Source organism: Heterodontus francisci, chromosome 26 (genome assembly GCF_036365525.1).
Source record: "Heterodontus francisci isolate sHetFra1 chromosome 26, sHetFra1.hap1, whole genome shotgun sequence".
NCBI lineage: Eukaryota > Metazoa > Chordata > Chondrichthyes > Heterodontiformes > Heterodontidae > Heterodontus > Heterodontus francisci.
Genome location: NC_090396.1, coordinates 17,942,380 through 17,955,732, shown reverse-complemented (window position 1 = coordinate 17,955,732; position 13,353 = coordinate 17,942,380). Strand labels below are relative to the sequence as shown.

The following is a 13,353-nucleotide window of genomic DNA, read 5'->3' as shown; positions in this document are numbered from 1 at the left end:
TACCATTCACCACCATTCTGGTGTTTACTGCACTCTCTGGGGGAAAGGTCAGGCCTTTTCCCAGTAAAAGGGATCTAGTGGCCCCTGTGTCCCTGAGGATTACTATGGACTTGCTTACCCATTCAAGGGGTATGGGGTTACTCTCCCTTCAGACACTAAACCCTGATAACCCTCAGGAATCTTACTAAATTTTCCTGCGCTTGCAGTCGTAAGCTTCCTGGGTCTGACTCTTACTGCAGTTAAACCACAGCTTGTTCAGCTGTGCTTTCCATCAGGTTCACTTCTTCACTGAGCAGGTATGCCCTGATTAACCCTCCAGGCTTTCCCTTTAGTTTCCAGCAGTCAGTTTTTAGATGCCCTGCTTTATTACAATGGAAGTACACAGGTCTCCAGGTCTCCTACTTACAGCACCTTCCTTTTTGGCTGCAGAGGGCCCCCTCTGTCTCCTGCTTTTCTTTCCCTCCCAGGACTGCTTGGGCTTCTATCACCTTCCCACCCTTTATCCTTTTCGGATTTCTGGGGGTGACTAGAAAAGGTTTTCCCCTGGAGAACTGACTTATAAATGGGAGCAAACCCATCAGTCAGCACTGAGGCTTGCTGGGCTCTATGACCTTTTGTTCCTCTACATGTGTCTTTATGGAGAGTAGGAGAAAGTTTTTAAATTCCTCCAGCAAAATTACCTCGCTGAGAGTTTCATAGCTGAGCTGTACTTTAAGACCCCTCAGCCACTGGTCAAAAGCCAGCTGCTTACTTCTCTCCAACTCCAGGCAAATTTGATTAGCTTGCTTCTTGAGGGTTCTAAACTTTTGGCAATAGGCTTTTGGTACTAACTCATATGCCCCGAGGATAGCATTTTTTGTCAGTTCATAATTGCATGAACTTTCATCTGGCAACATGGAATAAACCTCATGGGCTTTTCCAGTTAGCTTGCTTTGTAGCAGGAGAGTCCAAGCCTCAGCTGACCATTGTAACTGCCTTGCCAGCTTTTCACGAGATACACAAAACGCTTCCACATCTCCCCCATTGAATTTTGGGATCAATTGGGAAAGTTTGTACCCAGCTCTGAATTACTCTCCTCCATATTGGCCATGCTTTCACTGGGGTTACTCTGTCCCCCTACTTAGCTCAAGTTGCCTCAGCTCTCTCTCTTTGCATTCCTTCTGGAAGGTTCGTTCTCTTTTTCTCTCTTTCTTCTTTTTTCTTCACATTCCTTCTGGAAGGTTCTTTCTTTCTCTCTCCTGTCTCTCGTTTTCTTTTTCTCTTCCCTCAAATTCAAGTTTCCTCCGTTCCAATTGTATCTTTGCTAACAATACCCTGTCGGGGTCTACTTCTAACCATGTTTCTGCTTCTTCAGATTCAAGGGAAAAATGGTCGGCCACTAGTCTTAGGAGTTCAGACTTCCTAGCCTTGCCACATACACTGATCCCCTACTGCTCAGCCATTTTCCTCAACACCTCCATAGACAGTGCTTTTAACTTATCCCAAGTTACTTTACCCGGGCTTGGGGAGTTACTGATGTCAGTCGCAGACATGTTAGTATTCTAGCACACACAACCACAAGAAAACCTGTACTGAAATCTTTTCTCTTTTTGATTGGGATCAATTTGGCTTCCCACTTCCAATTTCTCATTTGTTTGTGGGTCAAATCCAGGAGACTAACCCCCAAATTTCTGTTATGACCAGGTGAGAAGGTATCTGGGTGTTCCCTCTCAGCATTGCCTGGTTTAACTGTAACAGGGTTTAATTTTAAAAACACCATGTTTTTAGCTCCCCCTTAGTGAATCCTTGTTCACCACTTTCCAATTGTAAGGCAAAGAAATCAGACAGGTTTTCTTAGATTTAAACAAGAAAGGTGGAAGTTTATTAATCTTAAACTCTAATTCAGTTAACGACTACAAATACACAACGGGACCACGCTAGCATGCATACATACATGATAAACACACACACAGATAGAGACAGAAAAGTAGAAAGAATAAAGGGGAAACGTTTGAAGCAATAGCTGGGGTTTGTTTACTGTCCTTTGAGTTTGATGTAGAGTCTTTGATTGCAGGTAAATCTTACCATTTCGTTGGGGCCCAGTGGACACTTTCAAATTTGTTTTGATGTAGGAGTCTTCTCTCTTAAGGTTTAAGTGTCTTCAGTGGATCTGGAAATGAGAGAGAGAGAGAAAGAGCGGCTCTCTTCTTCCAAGTTCAGTTGCAATCTGCAGTCTGACCCATGATGTCCTGTGAGCTGTTCAAAACCAGACCTGGGCCAGGTTAGTCATGTGACTCACTGTTTAAACAAACTCCTGTGTTTGTGGATGTCAAAGCTCTCGGTGTGGGGGCAGGTGTAGTGCTGTCTCTTAAACCGACAAGATGTTAATTGAATCAGTGAGCTGTTCTCATTGTCTTTTCCGAGGCGACTGTTTCTTAGAATGCAAATTTTATCCCAGCCACTGCTGATCTCTTTAAACAAGTCATCTCTCCACTCCAGCAACAGTTTAAAATTAATGTTCATGTGACAAAATTAATATGCATCATTCTTGGCAGATGGGGGTCTTTATGACAATTGTAATTGTTTATTCAGGGTAAGGGTTACTCACTGTGTAACTGTACAGAGTTACTGTTCATTCAGCAGAATATGGGTTACTCACTGTCTACATCATCACCCTAATCGACAAGCGGAAGGGGGAGAGGGCGGAAATCAGAAATTGGCGGTCCATCTCACTGGTTAATGTTAACTACAAGATTCTATCCAAAGTCATCGCCAGTCAGGTCAAGTCTGCTCTAGAATTGGTGATTCACCCTAACCAGACCTGTACTGTACCCAGCTGGAAGATCTCCGATAGTCTCGCGCTACTCAGGGCTATGATCGCCTAGGTACGGGACAGGAGGATGGACACCTGCCCCATCAGCTTGGACCAGGAGAAGGCTTTTGACAGGATATCACACACCTACATGATGGACGTGCTTTCCAAAATGGGGTTTGGGGAGGGAATCTGCAATTGGATCAAATTGCTCTGCACAAACATCAGTAGCGCAGTCTCAATCAATGGGTGGGAATCAGAAAGTTTCCCGATCCAATCTGGAGTCAGACAGGGCTGTCCTCGCTCCCCTGTTTTATTTGCTTGTGGTATAGAACCTTTTGCTGAGTCCATTAGGAAGGATGCGAGCATAAGAGGGGTGACAATCGCAGGCAGCAGAGGCACTCAGGTTAAAGCCTCCCTGTACATGGATGACGATGTCATCTTCTGCTCGGACCTACTGTCCGTCCGTAGACTGATGAGCCTCTGCAACCAGTTCGAACTGGCCTCGGGGGCTAAAGTTTACCGCGGCAAGAGCGAGGCCATGTTCTTTGGGAACTGGGACGATCGATCCTTTGTCCCCTTCACCGTCAGGTCGGACTACCTGAAGGTGCTGGGGATATAGTTCGGAAGGACCGGGGCAAGCGCCAAAACCTGGAAGGAGCGAGTAGCCAGGGTACAACATAAACTGAGCATGTGGGAGCAGCGATCTCTCTCCATTGTGGGTCAGAGCCTAATCATCGAGTGCAAGGTGCTCAGGTTGTTGCTGTATGTGGCGCAGGTCTGGCCTACTCCTGCCCTACCCCTGCGCCATGGTGGTCACCCGAGCCATTTTCTGTTTTATCTGCAGATCCAAAATGGACCGGGTCCGGAGGGACACGATTTTCAATCCTCTGGATAAGGCCGGGAAAATTGTACCCAACATCACCGTCATCCTGATGACCACCTTCGTGTGTGGCTACATCAAGCTGTGCGTAGAGCCCCATTTCGCAAACACCAAGTGTCACTACGTGCTGGGGTTCTATCTGTCCCCGGTGTTGCGAAGGATGGGCCTGGTCATATTGCCGCGGAACACTCCATCCAGTTGGACCGTGCCGTACCACCTATCCTTTGTGGAAAAGTTTCTGCAGAAAAACACCTTTGACCACCGATCCATCAGGCAGTGATCTGCACGGAATGTCCTCAAGATCCTACGGGAAAAGGAAATGGTGGATCCTGTCGGATGGTTCCCCGAGCAGACTGCCAAAATCATTTGGCAAAATGCCTCATCACTAAAACTTTCAAACAAGCACCAAGACATAGCTTGGCTGGTGGTGAGAAGGGCCCTCCCCCCTTTCAAATCCTTCCTGCACGCCTGAAGTCTCACCCCCTCCATGCAATGCCCTCGAGGTGGCTGTGGTGGGGAAGAGACTGTTGCCCACCTCCTTCTGGAATGTGTCTTTGCAAAGCAGGTGTGGAAAGAGATGCAGTGGTTTTTGTCGAGGTTCATCACAAGCAGCTCTGTAACACAGGAGTCTGTGCTCTACGGGCTGTCCCCAGGGACACGCCCCAAGATTAAGATCAACTGCTGCTGGAGGACCATCAATTCGGTGAAATACGCTCTTTGATCTGCCCAAAACTTGCTGGTCGTCCAGCACAAAGAGTTTTCCACGACCGAGTGTTGCAGACTGGCACATTCCAAGGTCCAGGACTACATACTGAGGGACGCACTAAAGCCTGGGGCAGCCGCTGCAAAGGCTCAATGGGGAAAGACCACTGTGTAAGGTCCTCCTGCCATAGTGAACTGAGGGGCTGGACCCATGGGAAACCCCTCGGGCTGTATACACCAATATGGTTTTGCTGTAAAATGTACATGGCATGTAAAATGGAATGGAAGGGTTGTGAGGCAACTCACTCCTGCATTGAAGAAAGCTGATTTCCTTTGCACTTTTTGGAATGTCAACTTGGTGCTGTTTGGAACTGTGTTGTAATTTTTTTTTTTTTTACAGACTTTTATGAATAAAGTATATTTTTGGGGAAAAACTGGACACAGTTAATATCTATTCAGGGTAAGGATCACTCACTGTTACTGTACAAAGTTACTGTTTATTCAGGTTAAGGGTCACTCACTGTGTAACTATACAGAGTTACTGTTTATTCAGGTTAAGGGCTATTCACTGTGTAACTGTACAGAGTTACTGTTTATTCAGGTTAAGGGTCACTCACTGTGTAACTATACAGAGTTACTGTTTATTCAGGTTAAGGGTTATTCACTGTGTAACTGTACAGAGTTACTGTTTATTCAGGTTAAGGGTCATTCACTGTGCAACTGTACAGAGTTACTGTTTATTCAGGTTAAGGGTTATTCACTGTGTAACTGTACAGAGTTACTGTTTATTCAGGTTAAGGGTCACTCACTGTGTAACTATACAGAGTTACTGTTTATTCAGGTTAAGGGTTATTCACTGTGTAACTGTACAGAGTTACTGTTTATTCAGGTTAAGGGTCATTCACTGTGTAACTATACAGAGTTACTGTTTATTCAGGTTAAGGGTTATTCACTGTGTAACTATACAGAGTTACTGTTTATTCAGGTTAAGGGTCATTCACTGTGTAACTGTACAGAGTTACTGTTTATTCAGGTTAAGGGTCACTCACTGTGTAACTGTACAGAGTTACTGTTTATTCAGGGTAAGGGTCACTCACTGTGTAACTGTACAGAGTTACTGTTTATTCAGGTTAAGGGTCACTCACTGTGTAACTATACAGAGTTACTGTTTATTCAGGTTAAGGGTCACTCACTGTGTAACTGTACAGAGTTACTGTTTATTCAGGGTAAGGGTCACTCACTGTGTAACTGTACAGAGTTACTGTTTATTCAGGGTAAGGGTCACTCACTGTGTAACTGTACAGAGTTACTGTTTATTCAGGGTAAGGGTCACTCACTGTGTAACTGTACAGAGTTACTGTTTATTCAGGTTAAGGGTCACTCACTGTGTAACTGTACAGAGTTACTGTTTATTCAGGTTAAGGGTCACTCACTGTGTAACTATACAGAGTTACTGTTTATTCAGGTTAAGGGTTATTCACTGTGTAACTATACAGAGTTACTGTTTATTCAGGTTAAGGGTCATTCACTGTGTAACTATACAGAGTTACTGTTTATTCAGGTTAAGGGTCATTCACTGTGTAACTATACAGAGTTACTGTTTATTCAGGTTAAGGGTCATTCACTGTGTAACTATACAGAGTTACTGTTTATTCAGGTTAAGGGTCACTCACTGTGTAACTATACAGAGTTACTGTTTATTCAGGTTAAGGGTCATTCACTGTGTAACTATACAGAGTTACTGTTTATTCAGGTTAAGGGTCATTCACTGTGTAACTATACAGAGTTACTGTTTATTCAGGTTAAGGGTTATTCACTGTGTAACTGTACAGAGTTACTGTTTATTCAGGTTAAGGGTCACTCACTGTGTAACTATACAGAGTTACTGCTTATTCAGGTTAAGGGTTATTCACTGTGTAACTGTATAGAGTTACTGTTTATTCAGGTTAAGGGGTACTCACTGTGTAACTGTACAGAGTTACTGTTTATTCAGGTTAAGGGTCACTCACTGTGTAACTGTACAGAGTTACTGTTTATTCAGGTTAAGGGTCACTCACTGTGTAACTGTACAGAGTTACTGTTTATTCAGGTTAAGGGTTACTCACTGTGTAACTATACAGAGTTACTGTTTATTCAGGTTAAGGGTTACTCACTCTAACTGCACAGAATTACTGCTTATTCAATTAGTGCACCTGCATCATGCTGAAGAACGATATTTAAAAGACACAAAGCTAGATATGGATCATTTTAAGCTGTGTCACTACCAGGCTGAGTGTATGTCCAGGTCATATGATCCTGCAGCTTCACGCTAGCTGTCCCTGGGTCCAGCTCAGACAGGTGAGAGGAGCGTTGAGGGTGTGTGGAATGGGTTACCTGGGCACTACCATCGCCAAAGTTCCACCTGATTAAGAAAAATGCAAATTAACTGAAAAGAACACACAGTGACGCCCAACCCCCTACACACACACACACTCAAACACACACATCAACATGCACCCATGCTCACTCATTCACACGCACACACCCACCTCCACATGCACACACACTCACCCAATCCGCATGCACATGAACACACGCCCATACACACCTGCATGCATGCATATCCACAATGCACAACCGTGCACATCTACACACAAACAGACGCGCAACTGCATACACCTACCCACACACACTAACCTGCACACGTACCTATCCACACTCACAGGCACCTACGAACATCCTAACATACACACATGCAAACCTACACACACTCACATGCAAGCACACACATGCATGTGTTAAATTCCAGAAAGCTTGTTATGGAAAGATAATACTAGAGCTTATATTTACTCGGTTTCACATTTATTGTGCAGAATAAAAGGATTGCAAACAGGTAGCTCCTCACACAAAACCTCGCCCAGTCCCAGTGAGTATAAATGCTCAACTAAAATCCCAATTAACTCCCTTCACCTGCATATAATCAAACCACTGACACACAATTAACAGATTCTCTTCTTTCTTTTACAATATAACTTAGATTAACATGCTCAAACAACATTTCAAAATAAATTCCATATTATGGACAAAGTATTAACATGCTCAAAGAATATTTCAAAATATATCCAAGTAAATTCCGCATTGAGTACAAAGTTTTTTTACATTGTGAGACACCCCTCCTCGAGCACCTCTAACAATTTCTTTGTACTTGCATTTCTCTTTGTGAAACAATCGGATAGCTGATGACTTGCATTTAACCATTTGAGTTTGGAGATTTCCATTCTCTCCAGCATTTGTTTCAATCCCCAAGGTCAATAAGTCTTTTCTCACTCACACTTTTTGTAGAGTGTACATTGTCCCACAAAGAATGATTATCCACATAACATTCAATGGGTATCCTATCTTCAGGATGTCCCTTGTTCAGAATTTCACCCAAAATATTTGACAAATGGAACCCCATGTCCACTACCTTCACAAGATCCAATGTTTCCGCAACTAAGGTGCTTTTAACAACCCATTTTATTTTCTTAGCCTCCCAAGCTAAAGGACAACATTTCCCATTTTCACCCATCGGAAATATTATGAAGCCAGCTGCACTTGAATACCCATCAGCAAGATTAGCATGTGAAGCATCACTAAAAATTATTAGCTTAATGTTCTTTGGGTCACCCAAGGATGATTCAGGACACATTTCTCCAGATTTAGTTTTTTCAATGTTTTATTTGCCCTTAAAACATTCTCAATTTTTGGATATTTCATCATCTTGCTTAACTCCAGCACATCAAAACTAACATCTGGCCTAGTCTGAGAGCAGAACCAGTTTAATTGACCCATCATGCTTCGCAATTGCTCAGTCTCTGCTTTGGATAGATCATCATCTTTCTGTGATGAATGAACACAATTATCCAGGATGGGAGTAACATTCTCTAAACAGGATTGTTGATTCAAACTTATTCCAGACTTAGTCTGCTTAATGTCTAAACCAATATATTTAAAGGCCCCACAAGCATGACTCCCAATCTTAAATTCTGCCCTAATCTTATTAATAACATATTTCTCAAAATCCCCAGTACCGGCCCATAATTATCAACATGAAGATTCCTGAAAGTTTCCCTTTATGATATCGATAAAACATTGCAGGATCTGCCTTTAGTTGAACAATCAATTTTCAACAAAACAGATCTCACTGAGAAACACCACACCTTGAAAGCATCATTAAGGCCATAGATGCATTTGTTCAGTTTCCATAATTCTCCTTCTGTATCTGCTGCCTCTTCAGGTGGTTTCAGATACACTTCTCTCTGAAAAGTATCACCTTGCAGAAATGCAGCTTTTATGTCAATTGATCTACATTCCCATGAATATGTGGCCAAAAGAGCCAAAATGATCTTCAGGATTACTTTTCCAGCTGTGGGAGAGTCCACTTTGGCATCGGTATCACCCAGTCACTCTTCAATGCCTTTCGCAACTAACCTCGTTTTAGCCTTATAAGTTCCATCGGGAAGGACTTTCTCAGTACAAATCCATCTATGTGACAAGGCTGACTGTCCCCTATCTGGTTCCTCAGAATAGACTCCAAACTCTCTCCAACTCTCTAATTCCTTATGTTTTGTTTCTCTTATGAGTTTATCCTCAAGTTTATTGGCAGCCACTAAAACTTCACAGTCATGAGGACTTCTGCTTCTAGTTCTATTCAGAGACTGCCCTCTGGCCTTCATTTCACTGTGGAATCTGCTCAAACTACAGCCTCTATTAGCACTTTGATGTCTTTCGGAACTACTGCTAGAAGATCTCCCTCGCATTTTGTCAGAGGCTCTTTCTCCAGTACGTGATGGCTTCCTTATGCAAGAGTCACTTCCAGACCCAATATCAAAACTTGCACTGCACTTTCTTACCTTCCACTCTTTCACCCCATTCTGCCAGTCCATGGCTCTGGCTTCTTGGCCATCATCTTGAACATTTAACCAATATTTAAAACTTGCCTGTAGATTTTCCTGCACGCCCCACAATTGTCGCATCCCTCCATTTATCAGACCCCTCGGGAATATGTCACCCAAGTAGCTACTCGAGGCAATTGGCCTTTGGATGCAATAGCTCTTTCCTGAGCATCATGATCAGTTACATTACTATCCAATTCCTGATCTACCTGAACCTCAAGACCTTCAAAACACATGAGTATTTGAGGTACAAGGTGCCTCTTTTCCCTCTATCAGCTGCTCAGATTCTGAGATTTTGTAATCAACCCTAATTAACCTTAACAGTTTGATTTCCATGCTTGATAATCACTCTCTTACCATCCCAACCAATTACCTTACCAGGACCCTTCCATTCCCTATGACCCTCTCTTTTATAATACACCAAATCTCCTGAACTAAATTTTGCCTCGGATGGCCTTATACGATGCCTCAGAGCTCTGTGAATTTTCTCAGAGACCTCAGCCTTGATGAAAGCCTGTCTCCCTGCATGTAAAGCATTCAAATATACAGAAAAATATTGAACTAATTGTAGAGCAGGAGGACTGTCGCACAGTACAGAAGGCAATTTGGGATTCTGCCCATAGACCAATTGATAAGGACTATATCTTCCAACCATCTAAAGCGAATTCTTTGCATGAACCGCTATGCCAGGACAGTTGTCAACTTGCAGTTTGACTGGTCAGCCAAGATTTTATGTAACATTTCATCAAATACTGCGTGATTCCTTTCACAAAGCCCATTGCTGAAAGGACTTTCAGCTGCAGTATTCATGTAGAATGTAGAATTAAAATATTATTGTCTTTGTCCCATACCTTTAAATCCATGGCAACTACCTTGTTAAAGTCACATGCCACTGGAAGGCTGACAATAGGACATGATGGTGCCCTCCGATATTTTTTTTTTACAGATCTCACACTTTTCACTAATCTCTTCTATTATCATCATACACTCTTCATCAATCACACCTGCATCTTTTAGTCAGGTTTTTAATCTCTGACAAGAAGGGTGAACAAATTGTCTGTGTAACTTTAAGACAATTTGCCTTTTATCTCTCTGATTCGTAACACCTGATGCCATCAACACTTCTCGAACACTCTGACTGGAAATATCAGGTTTTGTTAAGGGGATACAATAATGCCCTGACTGGGTTAATTGCAAATTCACTGGCTTCCCAAAAACAATTGCCTCATCATGCTCCATATCAAGTTTCATCTGTGCCTTTTTCATTGAAGGCTTACTCAACAGTAAAGGTATCTCACTGAAGACTACATCAGTACTGATAAAGTGGCTGACCCCAGCTATTTTACATGGAATTACTACTCTCTTCAGTGACTTCCATGTGTTGTCATTACCAAACCTCAAGCTGGTGTCGATCCTCACTACTGAGTGAATCCAGATAACACTGTAACCAATCAGTTCCACATACTGTCGACGTACAAGCACTATCCAGTACTGCACAGTTGAACGAATCCGCAACCAACTCATTCATCACAGGACTAAAACTCCTTGTGACTAATACAATTCTTTCAGATCCATCAGTATCATCCTCTTCTGCCTCAGAATTTTCTGCGTCTTGTGTTATTTCGAAGTCTCTGCCCCTCCACTTTGGACAGTTCATTGCATAATGATATGTTGATTCACATCTGAAGCACCTATTAACTGTTCCCTGGGCACTCCTGGGATTCATTTGCCTATGATTGATGTTCGAATTCTGGAATATTCCAATGTAATATTCAGACCTACCAAAGGTGCTTTCATCCTCATTCCTCCTGTCTTTAACTCTTCCACTGTACTTAGACCTGCTTCCAGTATCTGGATTATTTCAAAATTTTGTAAACATTAAGTCCTCCATTCTTTGGGTCACTGCAGAGTGCCCTGCTTGTTCTACCAGGCCTGTAGGAAATGACAGTTTCCCCAGGAATGTTTTTAAGGCCATGGACACTTGGTCCAACAGGGAGTCTTTGTCCAAGAACCGAACCCCAGTTAGAACCAGGAGCATGCCCATAGGAGACACCCTAGCACAATCTAGCAATTTAAAAGCTAGCACTGAACCAGGGATCTCCAAATTGAATTTCTTCAATCTTTTATACAGTCTGTTAAAGTCCATGATATATTCCTCCATTGAATAACCATCTGTTTTCCGAAATTTATCAAAGTCTGACCATGCCTCATAAACATTCAATAGGTCATCTTTCTTGTAAATTTCATCCATGAGTTCTAACAGAAGATCCAACCCTTCATCAGCATCCAACTGATGAGCGTCCACTTCACAAAACACTTTACTTCTGATTTTATTTTTGGTAGGAAGTGACAATGCCAAGGCCATACCTTGTTTCCTTTTTGGTAGAAATGTAACCAGTGTCCACATATACACTTTATTCTTCCACTGATCATATGGTTCAGACTCCGAGAACACAGGAGGGTAATCATACCCTGACAATTTGCACTTGCTTTCTGCCATATTTCTCACAATAGCCCTTGAGATTTTAGTTTTCTATCCCAAAAAAAATTCCTATTTTCCAACCTTCAGCTTTAGGCAACCACCCTCTGCTACCATGTTAAACTCCAGAAAGCTTGTTATGGAAGGATAATGCTGGAGCCTATATTTACTCGGTTTCATATTTATTGTGCAGAATAAAAGGATTACAAACATGTAGCTCCTCACTCAAAACCTCCCCCTGTCCCAGTGAGTGTCTGCTTATAAGTGCTCAACTAAAACCCCAATTAACACCCTTAACCTGCACATAATCAATCCACTGAAACACAATTAACAGCTTGCACACCCAAGCACATGCACAATTGCACACAACTACACACATGCAAACCTGTATATGCGCATAAACACATGCACACATACACCTACACACACGCAAACCTACATAAACCCGCATACACACCTAACACACATACAAATCTACACACACAGACGTATCTCACCGGAATGTAACCTCTGCCATGCTGTCTGCTTTGATCCTGAGGACGAATCTTTGAGGTTTATTGACAAGCATCATGCTGGATACGTTAATAAACTGTGGATCTGTTAGGGGGTGCATGACGTCCGCTATCAGTTCAGTCGCTACACTCTGTCTGCTCACAGGATTCACTGCCTTTAACTGTAAAAAAAAACAAAAAACTACAGGCTGAAATCTAATTGAGGAGTTTATATGTAGAATAACAGATGCCTGGGAGATAGTTACAGGCTGGAATCTCATCAAGAGGTTCGGGTGGTTTATATATAGAATAATGGATACCTGGGAGTGAGTTATAGGCTGGAAGCTAATTGAAGAATTCGGGTGGTGTCATGCCTTAACAGTGAAGATCAATGAGTTCCATCTTGGCAGATGAGAAGAACATTTATGGGACACAGGTAGAGGGCAATTGTGTGAGGGCTGGTTCCTGGTGTCGAGCCTCACTAGACTGAAGGACTGATTCTGCAACCAGCCAATCTCCTAACTAATGAGGCTAGTAACTGGAAGCAGCCTCGTACGAACATACAAATTAGGAGCAGGAGTAGGCCACTCAGCCCCTCGAGTCTGCTCCGCCATTCAATAAGATCATTGCTGATCTGATTGTAACCTCAACTCCCCATTCCTGCCTACCCCCAATAATCTTTCACCCCCTTTCTTATCAAGAATCTATCTCTATCTTTAAAATATTCAATGACTCTGCTTCCACTGCCTTTTGAGGAAGAGAGTTCCAAAGACTCACCATCCTCTGAGAGAAAACATTTCTCATCTCTGTCTTAAATGTGTGAACCCTTATTTTTAAACAGTAACAAACTCCAGATGGGATCAATGGATGAGAGCTGCTAATTAAAGATCTAGAAACTAGAGAAGGAGCGAATGATTGTCACCCAGTCAAAACAGTAACGTTGACAAATCAATAGAGTGTATTAAACCAAACAGAGGTAGACATGTGAGAGAGAGGAGATAGAACCATTAGAGACAGAGGCGGCATAAACCATCAGAGAGAGAGAGAGAGACAGCAAGGATGGAATAAAACTATTACACAGAAAGTACAAGTCT

At 42.6% G+C, this 13,353-nt stretch overlaps 1 protein-coding gene across 1 annotated transcript in view; it reads right to left on the bottom strand.

Annotated features, from left to right (window-relative positions):
* pkd1b (polycystic kidney disease 1b) overlaps positions 1–13,353 on the bottom strand; it is a 208,320-nt gene that overhangs the window by 170,203 nt on the left and 24,764 nt on the right. The window contains exons 8-9 of the mRNA XM_068058630.1: positions 12,266–12,441; positions 6,641–6,777 (exon numbers count right to left, since the gene is read on the bottom strand). Of these exons, the coding sequence (XP_067914731.1) occupies positions 6,641–6,777; positions 12,266–12,441 (313 nt within the window). The remainder of the gene's footprint in view (positions 1–6,640; positions 6,778–12,265; positions 12,442–13,353) is intronic.